The sequence below is a fragment of the Nuphar pumila genome, chromosome 14 (assembly GCF_984573655.1).
Source record: "Nuphar pumila chromosome 14, dmNupPumi1.hap1.1, whole genome shotgun sequence".
NCBI lineage: Eukaryota > Viridiplantae > Streptophyta > Magnoliopsida > Nymphaeales > Nymphaeaceae > Nuphar > Nuphar pumila.
In genome coordinates, this window is record NC_143262.1 from 9,984,389 (window position 1) to 10,006,368 (window position 21,980).

Sequence of the window (21,980 nt, forward strand, 5' to 3'; positions counted from 1 at the left end):
TCATAGTCCAAACCCAACCCACATGTTACAGGGGACGAGTTTGAGTCGGTTGTTGACCAAACAACTATGTCAAGAGCAGCTAGCATAGTCAAAGCTCCCATCCTTGAACCTCAGTCCGTTGCAGCCCTGGATCCATCGTTAACGTTTCGCATATGTTCCATACTGCATAGTCCACTTGACCGAGTCAGCTGATTCTTCGCACTAATTGCAAGACTCGAACCGAGCCGCCGCCTACCACTCATCAGAGAACCTTTTGACTTTGACTAATCCTGTTGTGGAACTTACCCAAACCAAAAAGACGACCGTCCATCTTCACAATCGAAAGGTCCAAATTTCTCTACCGTTTTTGGTGGGGACCCGAGTTTCTGACGTGGACGGTTTAAAAACCATTTCCCGGTACTTTCCTGCGCACACCTAGGGCCTACGCGGAGGGCTGTCTTGTAAGTTGTAATAAGAGAAAATATTAAGGGTTTTTCGTCAATTTTCATCCACTCTATAAATACCGTGACGAAAAGGCGACTCATCCGATTTCCGAATTCCGTCGTCTCCAAATTCTCCACTTCGAGGAGAGTCGAGATGTGGTTTCTTCCTTTTCTTGATTTCTTGCGTTAGGTTTTCGAATTGGTGGGGAGAAATTTAGGGTTTTGTGCTTCATCGGGGAGCTCTTCGTTCTGGTTCAAGGCGGATTCGAGTGAGATCCAAGTGGTGTTTCGATCATGGCGGAAGGCCGACGTTATGGAATCAGTAGCCGATTAGGTAGAAATTTCCTTCTCCGTTCTGTTTTTGGCTTGCTAGTTGATTCTCCGATCGTTGACGAGTGAATCCGATTTCGAATTGTTGTTCTTTTGGTTGATCTGATTGATGATTTCGTGTATCTTTTGGGATCTCTCGTTTTCCTTTTGGTTTCTTGTAGAAGAAGAAATCGAGCTATATGTAAGTGCTGTGTGTGTGTGTGTGTGGAGAGTGTTTGCTATACGAGACTGTACCGTACTCTGAAGTAGAAACTCATACGCGTGAGTTACATATGATCACGGTGGCTTTTGTTAGGACTTATACTTTGGATCGAGTGGTTTCTAAGTAAGGAAGGGCTTTTAATTGTAAAATTTTGGCACGTTGTAAACCATTGATTTTTGGAAGTCTTAAAATAGCTGTTTATGCAGCAGAATTGAGCGATCGAAACGTGTTTTTGATGAAAAAACCATGCAGATCGTATCCGTAGCGCTTAACCCACACTAAAATAATGAAAATGTGAAAAAAGTATGGTTTCTACTAGAGAGCATGGTGCAGTCCATTCTAGGATGTTTGACTTTGCTTACGTAGTAGTTGAGCTGAGTGTTTCAAACCCTGCCTTTTACATTTGATTGTTTTACCTTTCTGGTGATAGCCTTGATGTGTTTAATTCGTTAATAGTTTTCTTTGACGATGCAGTTTTGTTTCTTTTTTCGATGTTTGATTCCTCTTACTGGGAAGTGTTTCAGGGAAAGTTTAGCTTAGAGGTGTGTTCAACCGAATGAATTCTTTCTTGTTGTCATCATCTCCATGAATGAACAGTTGAAATTGAGAAAATTTTATCAGAACAAAGTTAAGGAACTACTCAAATTCTCAGTGGAGATTGTGCTTGAATTTGATAAGTTAAATCAGGCAAGTTTTCTATGAATCATTGATCAGACAACAAGGTGTTGGCTAATTAAGTTAGTTAGCGTGAATAAATTAGCAAATTCACGAAGTGTTGAGGTGTGGTTCATGGGTTTGTGTTGGTCCCACTCAAACTGTGGCTAGCAGCAAGTCTTTTTCTTTTCCTTCATCTATGACCATTGGCACACTGCATTCCATATGATCAAAATTCCAAGTCATATATTATAATTGCCAATAACGTAACCATAAACAAGATTGAATCGGACAGTTAGAGCAACTGAAAAGCATCAAATACAGAACCTAATTTAATCAGCAAGTCTTTTGAAGTTCTGTAGTTTTGACATTGAGTTGATGGTGGAACTGGGACATAGGTGTAATTGTAGTATAAAGATTGAATGAATTTAAAGACAGTGGAAGGTTTATTGGGTTAGGAGTATTTTTTGCCGTTTAATATGAGGCATTCGTTCCTACAATCGATCAAGAAGAAGAGGGGCATCATAAAAAGGCACGTACCAAAAGCACATGGAGCAACCACTAAATGAAACTTCAAGCAAAAAAAAAATTGCCAGTGATATGGTGACAAGATGTATGACTATTTAAATATAACGTTATTTTGAAATTCTGATGCTCACACATTTAACAATTAATCTGCCCATCATTAACACATTAATTTTGATTTGTATTACATTAAAAGCACAATAATAATTCACAAAATATGTGAAGGTGTTTTTCTAAAAATTTCTAACATAGCAGAGGGAGCCGAAACAGGGGTTTTCACGATAGGAAAGAGACATGAATATTATAAGGAAGCAACATATGCTTCCTACTTATACATGTTTAGATTCTGTATCAAATTCTATATGCTCTTTTAATTTATAAAGTTCCTTTTGACTTTTACTATGGCATTTTGACATTCCAAATTTTCTAATAATCATAAGTTGAGTTTCATAATTTTGTTCAAACTATCAGAGTGTCATGAAGTGAGGGGCTTTGGGGATTAAACTTGCTTCATTAATTCCATCAAGATGAAGAATAAGCACTCTATGCACATTACGTGAATATTATAAACTATAAAAATTACATAATTAAACTAGCTCATAGAATACAAACATCAGAAAAGAAAAATCTGGCCTCATATATGTTGTTTTACAATTATATAGCTCCTGAAAAGGTGTTATAGTTATGCATGAAATGCAGAGGAAATGAAGGATTAATGGCGTTTTCATCCCACCAAGTGGATTTGTGAGCATCTCATGTACACACACCACTGATGTGTCTAAAACAGTTCGTATATTAAGTGAAACTTACAAAAACTCAAAACAAAATGGTAAGCATTGCTGATTTGTGCAGTTTCCTTGTTATTCATTTTCCTGTAATTGTTGCTTCATTTTGGACTTGTAACTTTGGATTACTTGCAGTTGATGGGATTGTATATTCCAAAAATCATTTGCTATTTAGATATGAGAAGAAAAAAAGCAGGTTTCATTAACAATCCTCCATGCAAACCTTCCAGATATAATATGGATACATTTTACCTATCTTCTTGTTTTAGCTTTGCATCATCTCACACAAATGTTGGTTTCCTTCAAAGATACCTGCTTGAAACTTGTGATACCTGATTCATATTCTCAATTGCTGCTTAGATATAAAAATATATGTCTCTCTTGTGCTTAAACTGATTGTCTTGTTTTCCTTTTTGCTTTCTTTTTCTCAAGTGAAGATTAAACTGGTTGTTGTCTTGATGAACAGATATTGAGCAGATACTCTTGGAAGCACAACACCGCTGGTTGCGCCCTGCAGAAGTTTGTGAAATTCTTCAGAACTATCACAAATTTCAAATTGCCCCTGATCCACCTAATAAGCCACCTAGTATGTTTCTTTTTCTAGAGATGTTATCATCTTGACTTTCTTGCAAAACTGCATACATGTAGTTAGGGCTGGGCAACGAGATGTGCTGCTCGTGGCCCAGCTCCTGTTCAGCTTGTAAAGAGATCGTGAAATAGACTCTGCAAGCCAAACATGGAAACAGGTGTTTGGCTTGGCTCGTATAGGTTCGTTAACTAGTAATAAAAATAATTTACATATATTTTTTATCATAGACTTAAGTGGTTAAAGTGTAAGTTTGAGTTCAAATCCTATTGCTTACAGCCTTGAATTATTGAAGATCCCATCTGTAGGTTGTAGTGAAATATTTGAGATTGAAAATGTAGATGATCCCTTTCATCCAATTTAGAGGTTGTACCATGAACTTACTGTTTTAGTTTTCTTTTGTGAGTTTAAATGTAACTATTTTTAGTGAGTGAATCTATGTCTCATGGGCACTTCACTTAGCGTGCAAATCCTATGTCTACACAACATGACACTCAGACACCCCAGGACACTTCATGGACACAGTCAAACCAGTGTTGGACTCAGTCAGCATTGTGCCGTTAACTTTATCCATTTCATTTATGATGTTGATTACTTATTTTGTATTCATTTGTGTTCCTTTTCTTTTAACATTTCTCATTAACTGCATTACGTTTCAACTTTTGCTTGGTTTTATTATTTTGATATAAATTATTGTGATTTAGCATTGTTGTTATATATATATGTGTGTGTGTATGTACCTATTTGTCCCCTTGTCCTAATTTTGAGAATTGCTGTTTCATACCAAGCGTATCCGCATCATGTTTTGTTCACATCAGTACCTAAAAAGAAGAAAAAAGGCTGAAAATTAAATTCTTTGTCTGCAAGGTTTTGACTCAGATTTTTTTGTGTTGGTGTGGCATAGATTGTATGCATGTGTTTCCAAAGAGGAGAATTTAGTATTTGAATAATTGATGAGGCCGGAAATATAGCTTTTAATCAAACAGCGATTGTTATTGTCTCATCTATGATTTATTGTCATTTTGAAGATTTTAGACAGGAAATTATTCTGAAATATTCCAAAAATATTTTGAGATGTTGCATGCCTGCTGGAATAACAATCAAAAAGTTGTATCCTTGAAAACATAGATGGATGTAAGCCGGTGCTAGAGAAATCTATTTTTGTTGCTCATACCTTTGTCTAGTTTCCAGGATTTGGTTGATACCAAGGGGTTGAGGGAGTTTTGAATTGGGCTTTTTTTTTAAATTATGCACTACATAATTTCATGGACTTTTTCCATGCTCAGTTACATATCCTTTTCTCTTGTTTTTCCCTTTTTGAGTTGGAATTGAAATTCAAAGGAGACTAATTTAAGAAATTTGGTACTCCTTTCATTGCAGAATGGAATGACACCCAAATCGTAAGTCTGGAAAGAGTGGGGAGAGAGTCAGATGACCTCTTAACCAAGTTCTCCAGCTCTTACAGATTAGTAGGTGTCTGAGAAACCCCATCCCCAAGTTCTTGAGATCGCATACATGTGAACACACACACTAATGCAACTCAAATCACCATATGTTGCTAACCCTTGCTACATTCAGAATTGTATAAGTCAAACTCTGTGGGCTTTTTACTTCATCACTTGACATGTTAAGTGTACATCTTTCTAATATGTGTTCCCTGGTCAAGAGATTCATTCCTGTGCCCCTGTTCGAAACTTAAAAACAAATTCCTGCAAATCTGTCTCTGATTAAGGATGTGCAGAACTAATATAGTGCATCTGTAACCTGGAAAGCTGTAATCTGGTCTATTTACCTTCTAAGACTCTTTAAGAGTGGGAATATTCTGCTAGAACAGCCTTCTGCTAATGTGGTTCTGGTAATATTTCTCTCCCTAGGTTTTGGATTATCCTACTAAGGTTATGATGTTCTGAAATTCTGATAGCTCAACCTAATAATGAAGTATCAAATCCTATAGAATTCAGGGAGCCATCGAAGGCTTAGATGACAAATGTTAGTAACTTAGTGTCCACTACAGACCTACAGTTGCAATAAAGTTTTTGGTAGAGCATGATGAGGGCACAGTTCCATGAATATTGATGGTATTTACTTGAGTAGATCACCTTTAGAATAAAATGCTGTAGAAGTGTGTCAAAGTGACTGTCTTTTGTGTATAAGCTACAAATAAGGGATTTGCATATGTGAGATTTTGCTGATGTTCTTTAAGCAAATCATGAAGTCATAATGTGCTACAGTTTTGGAGAATGATGCCTGTTGTACTTTTAGTGGTTCATAGTCAAACTGAGTATGATGTCCTACATTCAAGTTTAATGGTCTCTGTTGTCAGGTGGGTCACTTTTCCTTTTTGACCGAAAGGTACTAAGATACTTTAGAAAGGATGGTCATAATTGGCGAAAGAAAAAAGATGGGAAGACTGTGAGGGAAGCACATGAGAGGCTAAAAGTAAGTATCAAAGCGTACTGAATATTTTTCCCTAAATATGTTTTATGGTCTCATTCTTTTATGACCCAATGCTGCTAAATCTCAGGTATTTACTTGAATTGTTTCATCTTAGAGCATGATCTCAATAATTGGCATTTTATTGGATTCTTGGACACTGTAATGATGCATAAAAGTTTGTCTCTTTGTGTGTGTGTTAGGCAGGCAGTGTTGATGTCTTGCACTGTTACTATGCTCATGGTGAAGAAAATGAGAATTTTCAAAGAAGAAGTTATTGGATGCTTGAAGAGTGAGTCTTTATCATTATTTCTTTGAGTTGTGAGCTTCAATATTCATGTGTTCTGCTGTTTGTTGTCTTTTTGTATCTTATCTGATACTGTGATGTCTGTATGAGTCCTGTTTTTCATGGCGGAACAAATTGGTGCCTTGTACAATGTCTGAATTCAACATATATAGCTGTATGCGTGGAAAAACAGGGAAAACAAATGCTTTAAGTGATGCAAATGAGCTTGACTTATGCACGATGCCACATAATAGGGAAATCTTGTACTATTATTATTATTATTTTATTGAAAGGCTTGTACTATTAAATTATTTACACGTGTTAGCCAACATACTAGATCAATGTTTTATTTATACTCAGATCTACTGACAGAGGCTCTCTGTGTTTTGTTGATTGATCTGGTGTTCTCGACTGATATGTTTACCAACAATGCAGGGAGTTCGAGCACATTGTACTAGTTCACTATCGTGAAGTGAAGGTAGAACCTAGTCTCTATCATGTTGTATTGTAGCTTTATGTTTTATCTGGTGTTCTGCATGCCAAAAGTATTTTTATATGCTTTGAACATGCTATTTCTGACTGAAATTTTAATGTTATGAATTCTTTTTCTTTTATTTAAGTCTTTCGTGCATTTCTTTTCCCTTGAAGCTTGTAAGATTTTTCGTATAAATCATGATTGAAATGTATTTTGGCTGCAAATGTCAGAGCAGTGTTACAGGAAGTGTTTAGTCACAGAAGGAATAAGCATGCTTTCTGAACAAGTAGGAAGTGCTTCCTGAATTACTTGTTGCATAAAAGTATTGGATTTTTGTTTAATACAAGGTAGTGTGCATATCTCATAGTTTGTTTAGATGTCTTAAAGTAAATAATTAATATGTGAGGTGGCCCAATTCTTGTGGCACAAGAAACTTGCAGTCTAAGATGTATGGTTGATGGATCTGGGACAATTCCCAAAAATTCTTTTTCTCTTTCTAACCAATCCATCACACCAGCGGTCTTCACCTGTCCCATGCTATATCACACAGACACTTCATTTTGGCCACAACCGTATTCATGTGACATATACCCCATGTCAACAACATGTGTTGCCCCTAATCCGTGACATCATATTTGAAGGATCCATGTCACATAGACATGGACATGTGATGGGATTTGACTCAGACACACTTGGTATGAAATCTTTTAAAACTAAGACACAGGGACATGATCATCTATATATGATGCATGCATAATTATGTAGTCATCTCAATGCAAAATTTTCTGCAATAATTCTAAAACATTATGATGAAAAACATTAAATGATAAATTTAACTCAAAAATTAAAAGCTAATATAATCAATGACAAATTTTAAAACAAAACATGCAAGTAAGTTCAAAACGAGCAATCAAGATTACAAAAAATGAATAGATGAAGTTAGAGGGACATGGTGCTGACCATGTCCGACATTGGTTTGATTATGTCCTTGAATTGTCTCATTGTGTCTGATTTCACATGCTAATAGAAGTGTCATTGTGACAGCCAAAGATAGCAAAACTGCATACTAACACTTTTCTGACCAAGCTAACTTGAGACTCCTTCTAAAGAAAGGACATAAGTCGAATAGATGCACCTAGGCCTTTTAGATGTCTGCTGCCTAGGCGCCGACTAGCGGTTTTGACTACATAGCCTGCAGGCTTAACACATATTGTTAAATTGTAGTTTGCACCATTTTAATGCTACCGGGTTGGGAAAAAATACTACACTATACCAAGGTGTGCAATTAACTGTTGATTCGATTTATTGTATTTTGATTATCATCAGCTTGTGCTCGTTCTTTGATAAATAGCGATTTAATGTCTAACAATTAAAGATATGTGACAAAAGGAGCAAATGTGGAAAACTTGTAGGTTCCAAGAAGAACCAAACAATTATTCTAGTTGATGTTTAAAATTTAATTTTAAGAAAAAGTGTCTTAGAATTTGTTTTTCCATAAGGGTACCACAAGGTGAGTGATGATGGTTGCAACAGTTATTTTAGCAAAACAAACTGTATGGGGTCGTTTAGAAGTAATGAAAATTACAATCAGGATCATTGATGTGCAAATGTTAAATATTTTTAGGATGATGAATGTCTCACAAGGGAAAGAGGAGAGAAAGACTGAGCATTATAAAAGATTTGTACATGGAAAGATTGTGCATCTTTTGAAAGCAGAAGTAACTCAGAAACTTGTTATTCTCTTTATAGTTATCTACCTGGGGGCCTTGCCTGACAATTTAAGTTCTACATTGTTAAGAATTTAATGGTTGGTATCTTTAATCAATAAGAGGCAGCTAATGGCTTTCACAATTTAAGTTCTACACTTTTATTACAAATTTGCAGTGTTCTGCTTACAACGGGCTTTAACAATGACTGTCTTTTGTGTTATAGTTCATTGAGAGCACAAAGTAGTTATGACTTTTCTGGTATTTTAGCTTTATAGACTCAGTATCATTATGAAGTTGGTGCACCTTTCAGATTAATTTTTCTTTCTGGGAAGTTGAATTGCCAGTTGTTCTATGTTACATTCATGAACTGAAGCAGATTATTATTATTTTGAACTTGAAGATATGCATATATCCTGATCTTTTGTGTTGATCTGTTTATTAGGGCAACAAAACAAGCTTTGGCCGTGTGAATGATGCTGAAAGGAATTCTGTGAGTGTTGAGATGGCTAGTCCTGCTTGTTCATCTTCTCTACTTTCAGATCAGAGTCCACTGCAATGTCAATCAGCAAATACATCAAGCCTAAGCACTTCTCCGGCATTGGAATATGAAGATGCAGAATCCAGTATGGATGCATTATGTCTTGCCCAATAAGTCTGATTCTTTCTACTGAAACTAAGAAATTGAAACAAATAACTTGTTAGAAGTATAGAAAAGCATTTTAGTTTAGAATGCTTTGTGCAAGACATATGCCTACTTATATTTTGGTTTAACTAACAGGTGATCCTCAAGTAACTTCCAGTTATAATTCTCATTTTGAGTTACAACCCTCAGAAGATGGGATTTTTTCGGGTCAGGAGACGCCTAACATTTTTCAAAACTATTTCAACATTCAAACTTCGAGTGATAGAGGTAAGACAATGTATTTTTTGTGAACTTAATAAGCACATCAAGGTAGGTATCATGCATCACAGAGTACAAGTAGATGGTAATAGAAATTTGTGTCAGGTGATTATGACAGGAAGCAGTTTGATATTCTGCAAAGCTCCTTTGCCTCTCTTGTTGATCAAAATTTGACCGGCGACCGTAAAATTTCTGGTTTTGAAATAAATTTCCACAAGCCCAAGAGACAGATTGATTTAACTTCCTGGGAAGAGGTCTTGAAACAAAGTACAGTAGATTTCCAGAATGCACCTCATCAATCTGCATATATTTCTGGTCAGTCTTTTGTTATTGATGGGACACCAAGCAGACAGGTTCATGCCAACCTTGAACAACTGTTCTCAGATGAGCTCAGAATAAAACAAGATGATATCAAGAAACTGGATGACAGATCTGAGTGGCAGGTTTCTTTTTTTCTCTAAGATGAGTTTTCTTTTGGATTCTATTTTATGTTTCATGCCATTTTCAGGTAGCAATAATCCTGCTTCTCTTGAAGTTGCTTTTGAGTTCCTTGCTATTGATAACTTTCACATTCATCATGTATTATTTTTTGAACCAGACCGGTTTTCGTTTTCATGGTCCAAATGGCTTTCTTACTGTTATCAAAGTTTAAGTGTGGTCTTGTGATACCTCTCAATCCCAAAAACAGAAGGCACTCAACAAAACAAAGGGGAAATTTTTTCAAATTGTGCTTCATACATGTTTAGTTTGTGACTATGATGAAGTTTTTTTTTCAAGACCCATCCTGTTACTCCAGTGTATGTTTTGCTTTTTGTTTTTTCCTCTGGATAGGCAAGTTTTCCATATTCCATAGAGGCTGGTTATGTCTGGAATGGACAAATGTGCATTTATATAGAGGAATAGGGCAAAAAGAGCTGCAAATGTAATTTTTGGTTTTCTTTCTGTTATAAGTTTTAAGTCGGGTGTTGTGATAACTTCTTGAGCCTTAAGAAGCAAGAGGCACTCAACCAAACTCTCTCTCTCTCTCTTGTTGTGCTTCTTGATGCATGTTTAGTTTGTGATTCTGATGCAGTTTTTTTTACTTCCATCCTGTTATTCCAGTGTATGTTTTTCATGGTTGCTTTTTTTTTAGCAGTTACATGTGATAAGTTTCCCATTTGTGAAAATCTCTTTATCATTCCATAGAGTCTGGTCAAGTCTTGAATGGAAAGCTGTACATTTTTCTTGAGTAGGGAAAAAAGAACTTCGAATGTAACTCTTGGTTTATTTATATTGATGAAGATGTTCGTGGCATTAGAAATTCCGTTTTGCCTTCTCTTTTGCTGCTTTGCAGCATAAGTTTTTTCTGTTCCCTCTTTCTATGTTCTTTATTAACTTTGGTAGTTGCGTCAGGCCAGCTGCCTTACCAGTCCTTTTAACTATTGCTTGAATATGGCTGGTGGAATCTGAGTGGAGTGGCTCAGTTAACAAATCAGCATCAGCTAACTCTTTCAGCAGTTAAAGCTGATACTTGGCAACACTTAACATTTCTAGACAGTCCAATTCTTGGTTCCACTCTGTAGTTCACTTAAAGTTCAATTACTTTGTAGATGTACTTTTGGGCTCTCAATTTTTGGATTTAAACATAAATTTGTGGAAGTGACATTTTGTTTTTAACCATTGAAACAGTTGGCTTCAGAAGAAGATCATTCAGCTTCATCTACATGGCCCATCAGCCGACAACTGCATGAAGATTTTCATGAAGTAAATGCACCTTATGACCTGAAACCATTAACTGGAGAAGCAGACCTCCAAAATGAGCTTCAAGTGCAGCTGAAGGAAAACAACATGCTTTTAGAAGTTAGTTTTCAGAAACAACATAAGGATTTAGAGAGTGCTGCAAATGTAGAAGCAAGTTCCACTTCAATTAAAAAAGTGTCAGACTGCCCATCTGAGGGAGAAGGATTAAAAAAGTTAGATAGCTTCTGTCGTTGGATGAGCAAAGAATTTGATGTGGATGAATCACTTGCACCATCTGATCCAAGATTATACTGGAATGTGGAGGAAAGCCGGGATATGGGTGTGGATGCTGACTTGCTGAGCCCGTCACTTTCACAAGAGCAGCTTTTCAGCATTCTTGATTTCTCTCCAAATTGGGTATACTCAGGCATGGAAACAAAGGCATGTAAACTTCAACCTTTTGCGTAATTTATTTTCTTTTCCTATCTTTTTTCTTTTTTCCTCCCACGAGCTGTAGCTTACTGTTTTTTGCTTTTTCTTTTACAATCTTGATATAGTAGATTAGGGACTACACAAAGAAAAAAAATGGAACAATGCATCTTTTAGCAGCTTCAATGTACAATGGTCTATATGGGTTCAAGAAGCCCTATCTCATTCATTTGAAATTTATTTCCGTGCATATAGGGATTTAGATGGTTGGATTCTGTTTAGATGTAGGCCTTACTGAATCTGACCTTATCAGATATGGATGGAAAATGGCAGTACCAAATCCAGACCCGATTAGCATAAAAAAGCTAATGATAATAGAGATTTACACTTATCGGGTATCCATTGGATTCAGGTTCTATTTGGATTTGGATTTGGACGCAAAAACTGGAAACTCCTCATTCTACCAAATCCAAATGAATGGGGTTGGATTTGGTTGGATATCTGACCCAAATCTGAATCATTGGCATCCCTAGGTGAATAAGGGTGACACTTTAAGACACTTGGGTTCATGCGAGGAAGTTCTATCTCATTCCTTTGAAATTTATGTCAGTGCATAAAGTGTGACACCATGAGACTTGGGTTCATGGCTTAATGTATCCTGTATTCAGAATTGCTTAGCATTAGAGAAAACCTATGTAACATGGGTACGGGTGCAGGTATGGAGGAATACTGCATTTTCAAAAAATGCCGGTACAGGGACACAACTATATATATTATTATATATTAGTGTGGGTCCAATGTAAGATACACATAATGGTTTATAAATGCAATGCAGTTTTTAGTAAAAAAATAATTTTATTGATGTTTTTAATAAATGTGAGGAGCAGATTGACATTTTTGATAAAGAGAAGGGTTAACTGATATTTTCAATAAAAAAGGTAAAAAAGGTAAAGTTATAATATTAAAAAATAAAAAAGAAACGTGGGTATACAAAAAAGAAGAGGGAGAGGGGGGGCATTTGTCCCACCTCCTATCTCTCTCTGCGGGTCTGAAATAGAAGAAGAAGGAAGAGTGGAGTCCGAAGGAGGAGAAGAAGGAAAAAGGCGGAAGAGGTACACATCTCTCTCTCACCTTCTTCTTTCTTCTTTCTTTCTCTTTCCTCCTCCTCTTCTTCTTGTTCTCTCTCTCTCACCTTCTTCTTCCTTCTTCTTCTCTCTCTATCACTTTCTTTCTCTTTCCTCTTCTTTTTCTCTCTCTCTCTCGATGACTTAGAGAGAGAAAGAGGGGAAACGAGATGGGGAAGACGAGAGCACGAGAGAGGGAGACAAATAAGGGGAAGACGAGAGAGAGAGAGAGAGAGAGAGAGAGAGAGAGAGAGAGAGAGAGAGAGAGAGAGGCGAGGCGAGAGGGAGACAGAACAGAGAGAGCGAGGCTGCGATGGGGTTAGGGCATGAGGAAAGAGACGAGAGAGGGAGAGTTTTCATCGGGCCAGGTTAAAAAAGACTGGAACGGGTTGGGTCTTCGTTGGACCTGACCCAACGTAGTGCGGGACCCAATCCATGGCATGTAATGAAAAGAGGCGGAAGCACCAATAGAGCAAATGTCACTCTTAAAGAGTGACCACTAAAGCCAAGAACACAATCACCAAATGTGCACACACAAAAACTCTCAAATATGGAAATGACTTAAAGTCATAAGTTGGATATTGAAGAAGAGAAGAGAGAGGGGTATAAAACCCATACATAAGAAGGAGAACACCTCCTCTATTTATAGAGGAGGGAGGCTCTAAGGAAGAGACTACAAGGGGGCTCCCTTGTAGTCGTTGGGAGCTCCAACGGTCAGAAATATGACCGTTGGGGCCCCAACGACTACAAGAGTGGGGCCCCTTGTGGTCATCCTAAAAGGAAAAAAATAAAAAGATAAAAAGTAAAAAGCAAAAAGGAAAAAGGGAAAAAAGATAAAAAAGAAAAAGTACATTGACAGAATTACAATAATACCCCTATCGGGTATTTCAATAAAATAGAATATGTATATATATACATATATGTATACATATACTTGTATATATACGAATGTATATATATAAATATATGTATATATATATATATATATATATATATATATATATATTTTAACACGCCCCCTCAAACTTTACGGGGAGAAGACCGAAAGTTTGCTAAGGAGAAACATGAATCGTGGAGTTGGGAGCGCCTTGGTGAAGAAGTCCGCTAGTTGATGCTCTGAAGTAACATATGGTAATGAGATAGTCCCTCTGAGGTATTCGTCTCGAACATAATGGCAGTCCATTTCAATATGCTTGGTCCGCTCATGAAAGGTGTGATTACTAGCAATGTAAATCGCACTTTTGTTGTCACAGCAGAGCTTGGTGGGAGTAGAAATGGGGACGCCCATGTCAGCAAGGAGACTTCTGAGCCATACGATTTCCATAGTTGTCATTGCCATGGCCCGATATTCACCTTCAGTGGATGACAGTGAAACCTTCTGCTGCTTCTTGCATCTCCACGAAATTAGGGATTCACCTAAAAAAATACACAGACCCGTTATTGAGATACGTTCATTAGGATTTCCTCCCCAGTCAGCATCAGTAAAAGCAGTTAAGTCAAGAGAGGAGGAAGAGGATAAGAAGAGTCCTTTGGATATAGTATTTTTGATATATCTGACAATTCTCAATACGGCTGCCATATGAACCAAAGTAGGTGCATGCTGAAACTGGCTTACTGCATGAACCGCATGAGCAATATCTGGACGTGTGATGGATAGATAGGTGAGAGATCCGATTAATTGACGGTAGGGGGTTGCATCCTCAAGAAGAACACCATCTTCAAGTCTCAGTTTTGCATTAATGACTTCAGGAGTCTCAACTTTCTTTTCATCAGATATTCCTGATTTGGCACAAATTTCTGCAGCTAATTTCATCTGAGATAAGATATATCCTCGCGGGGAATAAGCCACTTCAATCCCTAAAAAATATCTCAAATAACCAAGGTCAGACATATCAAAAGTTTCTTTTAACATGGACTTTACATTATTTACTCCCTTTTTGTCATTCCCAGTAATGATCATATCATCAACATACAACAGAAGCATAATAATGGAGTCACCTGTCCTTTTAACAAAAAGAGCAGTGTCAGTATAACAAGAAGAAAAACCTAAATTTATTAATACATTACTAAACCTATCATACCAAGCTTTAGGGGCTTGCTTAAGACCATATAAGGCCTTTTTTAATTTCAAGATTTTTCCATTTAAATCCATACCCGGAGGCGGTTTCATATACACTTCTTCATTTAAATTACCATTCAAAAAGGCATTTTTGACATCTAGTTGAAAGATTGGCCATTTTTTAACTACGGCTATAGCAATAAGAGCTCGAACACTAGTCATTCGAGCAACGGGGGCAAAAGTTTCATCATAATCTACCCCATACTCTTGGGCATATCCCTTGGCTACTAACCTAGCCTTATATCTTTCCAATGAACCATCACTCTTAGTTTTCACTTTAAAAACCCATCTACATCCAATGGGTTTCTTGCCATTGGGAGGATCAATGATTTCCCAAGTTTGTGCCTTTTTAAGAGCATTAAGTTCAAGTTGCATAGCATCATTCCAATGAGCATATTGCTTAGCATCATTGTAATGAGATGGTTCATGAAAAGAGTGAAGGGCAAGTAGACATGCTCGAAAATTAGGCGAAAAAGAGTCATAAGAAACAAATCTATTTGGTATTTTAGAAATCCGATTTGACCTTCTTTGAGAAGTCTCTTTGATGGACTCATTTTGGGAAAATCTTTCAAGGGCACAAGGAGGATTCCTTTCATTCCTTCTAGAGTAGACTTGTATTGGTCTTGAAACATTTTCTTTTAGGTTTTGATCATCGCTTGGATGTTCAACAAGATCTTCACTAAGAGATTCATTAGAATCAATATGATCATCTTTAGGCAATAAGTCAAATAAGAATGAATAATCAATATTTTCATTCGGTTGGTGCGAAAAACCACTTTCCTCTTCAAGAAATGTGACATCTTTAGAGATATAAAGCTTGTTTTTAAGTATGTCAAAACATCGATATCCTTTTTGTTTTTCGCCATATCTCCAAAAAATGCATTCAATAGCCCTAGGGGAAAGTTTATCATTCTTGTGGGTTAAAACAAAACATTTACATCAAAAAATTCTTAGTCTTTTATAATCAGGAGACATATTGTAAAGTTTTTCAAATGGAGAAAGATTTTTCAAAGAGGACGAAGGAGTTCTATTGATAAGATATGAAGAGGTTAGAACCGCTTCGGCCCAAAAAGATTTTGGAATCTTTTTTGAGATTAACAATGTTCTTGTAGTCTCTATTATGTGCCTATGCTTTCTTTCCGCAAGGCCATTTTGTTGCGGAGTGTTGGGGCAAGAACGTTGGTGACAAATTCCATTTTCTTTTAAATAGGTTTGAAAATCATTGGACATATATTCGCCTCCCGAATCAGATCTAAGAATAGATAGATTTCCCAAAAATTGGTTTTTGACCATTGCATGAAATTCTTTAAAGAAGGAAAAAACTTCGGATTTACGACTTAGGAAGTAAATCCATGTGAATCGAGTAAAATCATCAATAAATACAACGTAATACGAAAAACCACCTTTAGACAAAATAGGGGAAGGTCCCCACACATCGGAATGGATAAGTTCAAATGGCCGAGTGGTAAAGTAACTTCTTTATGGAAATGGAATAGCTTTAGATTTCCCAAAAATGCAATCTTTACAAGGCATGTGATTGTCTTTACAAGTATTGTTCAAAAACGGAAAAAGAGACATTTTTACAAAATTTGGATGGCCAAGTCTCTCATGCCATATTCCAATACTTTTGTCTTTTACAAGATTGCACGATGGCTTAGATGGAAGTGTCAAAAAATCCATGAAATAGAGGTCACCCCTTCTATGGCCTTGCCCAATCAGCTTCCCTGACTGGAGATCCTGCACGGTGCAATCCTTGGGTGAGAAAGAGACTTGGCATCCATGATCGGTAATTTGAGATACGGAAAAAAGGTTTAAATTTATTTTAGGAACGATTCTTACTTTAGGAACAAAAAAATTCTTAAAATTAAGAGATCCAATACTTTCAATTTTTAATGATGTACCATCGGCCGTTGAAACACAAGAAGATATAGGTTCGGAAAAAATATTTGAAAGAGAATTTTTATGAGATGTCATATGAAAAGAAGCACCGGAGTCTAGTATCCACATACCTGGAGGAGATGAAGAGTAGGCAATGGCGGCCCCGGATGTTGAAGGAGAAGCCTTGAGTAAATGTTGGAGAACTTCAGAGATGTGATTTAGAGTTTCTTTGATATCTCCTTCTTTGGTGCTTTCTTCCTTCTTTGAAGAATCTTCTCCAACCGCGGCAACTTTTCCTTTAAGCTTTGGGCAAACGGGTCTTATGTGCCCCGGTTCATTACAATAATGACATATAATCCCCTTTCTAGGTCTATAGTTATTTTTGTTAAAGTGGGGAGGTCTATATGCTTTAACATTTGATCCGGGCCTAGTAACGGCCAAAACATCATCACTCTTAATGCTCAAACCAAGCCGAGTTTCTTCTTGACATATCTCGGCAAGGGCATCTTCAATAGGTAGGGCTTTGCTTCTATGGAGAAGAGATGCCCTTACTTGTTCAAATTCCAGGCGAAGTCCATGAAGGAATTGAAAAAAGTGCTCCTTTTCAATTTGTTCTCTTCTTAGCTCAATATCTTGTGGGGCAACCCACTTAGGCTCAAGAAGAGCAAGCTCATCCCAAAGGGGGGTTAGAGAGCTAAAATAGTCCCGGACACTTATGTCCATTTGTTTGGTAGAACGGATTTTCTCTTGACAAAAAAATTGTCGAGCAAGATCCTTTTGGGTATGCATACCCTTAAGGAAAAACCAAGCCTCATTGGCCCTTCTAAATTTGGCAATATTAGCACAATTTTTAAGATCTACATTGTTCATAAACCATGCCAAAATTTTGGCATGGTTACTTTCCCAATCCTCAATTTTGGATTGATGATCATTAATGGCTTTGATGCGCTCATCGCCATCTAAAGCCTTCTCAATCTCATTTTCAATTTTGGTGAGAACAAGAGAGGGTTCGGGAGTAGTTCCCATAACAAAACCCCAAAGTTTCTTACCTCTTAGGTGATTTTCCATAGCGGAGGCCCACATGAGGTAGTTGGACCCATTTAGCTTAAAAGAGAGCTCCACTTTAGAGTCACGTTCCATCGGCACCAAATATTCTTATTTTCTTCAAAAAAACTTTGAGAGGCACGCGTTCCAAGATGACAAGAGAGAAGCCCAATCACCAACCGAGCTCTGATACCATGTAATGAAAAGAGGCGGAAGCACCAATAGAGCAAATGTCACTCTTAAAGAGTGACCACTAAAGCCAAGAACACAATCACCAAATGTGCACACACAAAAACTCTCAAATATGGAAATGACTTAAAGTCATAAGTTGGATATTGAAGAAGAGAAGAGAGAGGGGTATAAAACCCATACATAAGAAGGAGAACACCTCCTCTATTTATAGAGGAGGGAGGCTCTAAGGAAGAGACTACAAGGGGGCTCCCTTGTAGTCGTTGGGAGCTCCAACGGTCAGAAATATGACCGTTGGGGCCCCAACGACTACAAGAGTGGGGCCCCTTGTGGTCATCCTAAAAGGAAAAAAATAAAAAGTAAAAAGGAAAAAGGGAAAAAAGATAAAAAAGAAAAGTACATTGACAGAATTACAATAATACCCCTATCGGGTATTTCAATAAAATAGAATATGTATATATATACATATATGTATACATATACTTGTATATATACGAATGTATATATATATATATATATATATATATTTTAACATGGCATACCCGCACTGCGCGGTGGTGGTACCCATGTCCAACACGGGTACAGCACTCTTTCATGTGTGTCTATGTTACTTAGGTGAAAACCCAAAATGAGAGAGCACAAAGAGAGATGAATGCCAAAAGCTTCATTGCTAAGAAAGAAAGAGCATTACAACATAAAGGGGTCGACCCCTCTTGGCTACACTAAAAGAAAAAAATAGTTGACCTTCTAACCGTCATACAAAATAAAAAAACCCTTGTAAATAATCTTATGTACATGAATAGGAGGGTAGCACCAAAACTAAAAATACATATGATACACCTGTTTCACCCATATGACATTATTCAACATCCTGCATCATGTATTTCATTGCAATCCAACTCTTGGGTTGCTACTCTGTCTCAGGGTGGTGTCTGATTGCAAAATATAAACTTTTCAAAGGGACAAATTCCCTTTGACATAAATCCACCTGGTAGTTTTTATTTTTTACTCTTTGACATAGAACCTCATTATTGGCTAATGGGCTTGGAGACCTTTTGTTTCTTTCTTTTTTCAGTGGGGGGGTTGGGTGAGGGGTGCAAGTTGGGCTTTCTGGGGTTGAGACCTTTTCCCCTAGAAAAATAGCTGCTTCTGAGACAAATTTATCTGGGATTTTTTTTTCATCCATGTTGGTTTGATGACAGGAAAGCATTATTTAATTTTGGGAAAAATAAAAGTAGACAAAGTTAAAACTTGTCCTTAACCATTAGTATCTTGTGCTTTTTGATAAGATAAGTATGCGAAAAATAATAGTAGACAAAAGTAAAACCTCATTCTTAACCTTTAGTATCTTGTGCTCTTTTATAAAATAGTTATGCACAGAATGATAATTTATGCTTTGGGGTTTTCAAGTTTCTGTTGTCTGCCCCTTTTTATTGTTTGTAAACTTTATAATACTGCAATTGCAAAAAATATATCAGGTTTTGGTTACCGGTACATTCTTGCATAACCAAAAGAATTCATACAAATGGTCCTGCATGTTTGGGGAAATTGAAGTTCCTGCAGAAGTCGTAGCCCCAGGTGTTCTTCGCTGTCATGCTCCAATACATAATGTTGGAAGAGTGCCATTCTATGTCACGTGCTCAAACAGGTTGGCATGTAGTGAAGTGCGCGAGTTCGAGTATCGTGCAAGCAATCCTTGTGTGGAGACTGCTTCTACAAATGAGATGCTCCTTCAAGTACGGCTTGCAAGATTGTTGTCATTGGAGTTGGACACACAACTAAAAAACCCTGTTATTGATGGTGAAAAACATAATATATGCATCAAAATCAGCTCCTTGCTGAAGGATAATGAGGATGAATGGTTTCAAATGAACTCTAGCAGTGATGCAGGGTATTCCCCTGGACATGTAGAGTACAAATTGCTGCAGAAACTAATGAAAGAGAAGTTACATGATTGGCTTCTTGTAAAAGCATTTGAAGATGGTAGAGGTCCAAATGTGTTAGATAATGAAGGACAAGGTGTGCTGCATTTAGCATGTGCCCTTGGTTATGATTGGGCAATAGCACCAATGATAGCTGCAGGTGTCAACATCAATTTCCGTGATGTTCGTGGTTGGACTGCACTTCACTGGGCAGCATTTTGTGGCAGGTAAACCTTCACATTCCTCTTTGCTTAGTTGTATAGCACTCCACATTTCAGTTCCCAGTATTTTGTTATTGTCTGTCTGAAATCCTCTTTTGCTACTTAAGTTGCTGATTTCCTCTTTCATGAACGTGTTACATTCTCAGAGAGCGCACTGTTGTTGCACTGGTTACCATGGGTGGAGCTCCAGGGGCATTGACTGATCCAACTCCTCAATTTCCTTCTGGTAGAACACCAGCAGATCTGGCTTCCAGCAATGGACAGAAAGGAATTGCTGGTTATCTTGCAGAAGCTGCATTGACATCACATCTTTCCACCCTCACTTTAAAAGAAACCCTTAAGGATGGAAATGGACTTTCGGGTTCTGGTAAAAGAGGTACCGTAACCTTTTTGGATAGTGGTATCAACCATCTTAGTGAAGGTGATATCGAAGATGAATCTTCATTGAAAGACTCATTATCTGCCGTCCGTAATGCTGCACAAGCTGCAGCAAGGATTCATCAAGTATTCAGAGTGCAGTCCTTCCACCGAAAGCAGCTGATTGAGTATGGCGATGATAAATGTGGTATCTCAGATGAGCGTGCTCTTTCAGTCATTTCGGTTCATAAGACACAGAGAACAAGTCATCATGATGAGCCTATTCATTTTGCTGCTATAAGGATACAGAAAAAGTTCCGTGGTTGGAAGGGGCGCAAGGAATTTTTGATAATCCGTCAGCGCATTGTCAAAATCCAGGTGAGTTCTTTCGATTTTGCTGGTTTCCAAGCATATGCATCCTAGAAAGAAAATAAACTTCATAACATCTTTGACAACTATTTTTTCTGTTGAAATTTAATTTTTGTGGGCAGCTTCTTACTGAATGTAGCTTTCATGTGCTAATGAGGAGATTAGTGTTTGATAACTATTGTTCTCATTCCAAAACAGTATATCACAAATGTGCAAAAAATACTCTCAAGACAAAATGGTACATAAAGGTCCTGAAATGTTTGGGACTATATATTGAAGGATTCATGAGATCACAAGGGCTTTCTCTTTTTTCATTTGGTTTGGTAGTCTCCCTGGTTATATATTCCCATTTGTCTCAGCTCCTATTTCTCTTGGAGAAACCCCATCCATCAGTCTCAAACACCTCTTAACCTCTTAATGACACCTATCTCAGGCCTTTGGCTACTAGATTTAGCCTCACAATTAAGATCTCAAAAATTTGCAAATAGGGTTAAAAATAGAAATACATATAATATCTCATTAAGTCTGGTTCTACTGCTCTAAAAAACCAGTAAAATATCTCTAAGATCCCTAAAAACCAGCTTCTAGTGGAAGCAATGGAACCCAAATGATTGAGAGATTTTCACCAGAATCTCTTTTGTGAGAAAGAGAAATGAAGAGGAGAAGAGGGGCTGCGGCTGTCACGATTTCAATAATGAAATCGTGACCTAGAACATGTATTTATATGTTTTGATATACAATATGGGTCCGGGTCTCGTATAATGTCCAGACCAGAATACATTATATATTTGGTATGACATATGTAATATACAAAACACTACTTTTTCACCTCCCCTCAAGTTGATCATGGTTTTGAACCATGAACAACTTGCCTTTAAGCATCCAAAAACGATCTTTTGTCAAGTCTTTTGTAAATATGTCTGCAACTTGTCTTTCAGTATTAACAAATTCAGGCTCGATCTCCTTTTCTTCAACTTTTTGTCTTACAAAATGCTGGTCTATCTCAATATGCTTAGCGCGACTGCGATGTACTCTGGATTGAATGACATGTTGAGAGCACTTTGCTTGTCACACAACAAGGTAGACCGAGAGATCGTTTCTCCCACTTCAGTTAGTAAATGTCTGACCCATGTGACTTCGGCAGTAGCGGCAGCCATGGATCTATACTCGGCCTCAGTGCTTGATCTGGCGACGGCTTTTTATTTTTTATTATTCCAAGAGACTAAGTTTCTTCCAATGAAGACACAATATCCTGATGTAGACCTTCGTTCATCTGGATCTCTTGCCCAATCTGCATCACA

General features: G+C 37.3%; 1 protein-coding gene across 2 annotated transcripts in view; it reads left to right on the forward strand.

Moving 5' to 3' along the window:
- Positions 1-490: 490 nt before the first annotated feature.
- Positions 491-21,980, forward strand: part of LOC149816315 (calmodulin-binding transcription activator 3-like) — a 37,893-nt gene continuing 16,403 nt past the window's right edge. Inside the window, exons 1-11 of one of the 2 annotated variants that reach the window (XM_089987521.1) lie at positions 491-756; positions 3,385-3,504; positions 5,828-5,943; positions 6,141-6,229; positions 6,659-6,701; positions 8,850-9,030; positions 9,186-9,317; positions 9,414-9,751; positions 10,977-11,468; positions 19,289-19,959; positions 20,100-20,688. In XM_089987521.1, the coding sequence (XP_089843647.1) occupies positions 717-756; positions 3,385-3,504; positions 5,828-5,943; positions 6,141-6,229; positions 6,659-6,701; positions 8,850-9,030; positions 9,186-9,317; positions 9,414-9,751; positions 10,977-11,468; positions 19,289-19,959; positions 20,100-20,688 (2,811 nt within the window). In that variant the 5' untranslated portion in view covers positions 491-716. The remainder of the gene's footprint in view (positions 757-3,384; positions 3,505-5,827; positions 5,944-6,140; positions 6,230-6,658; positions 6,702-8,849; positions 9,031-9,185; positions 9,318-9,413; positions 9,752-10,976; positions 11,469-19,288; positions 19,960-20,099; positions 20,689-21,980) is intronic. The other variant, XM_089987522.1, reaches the window with a different exon arrangement.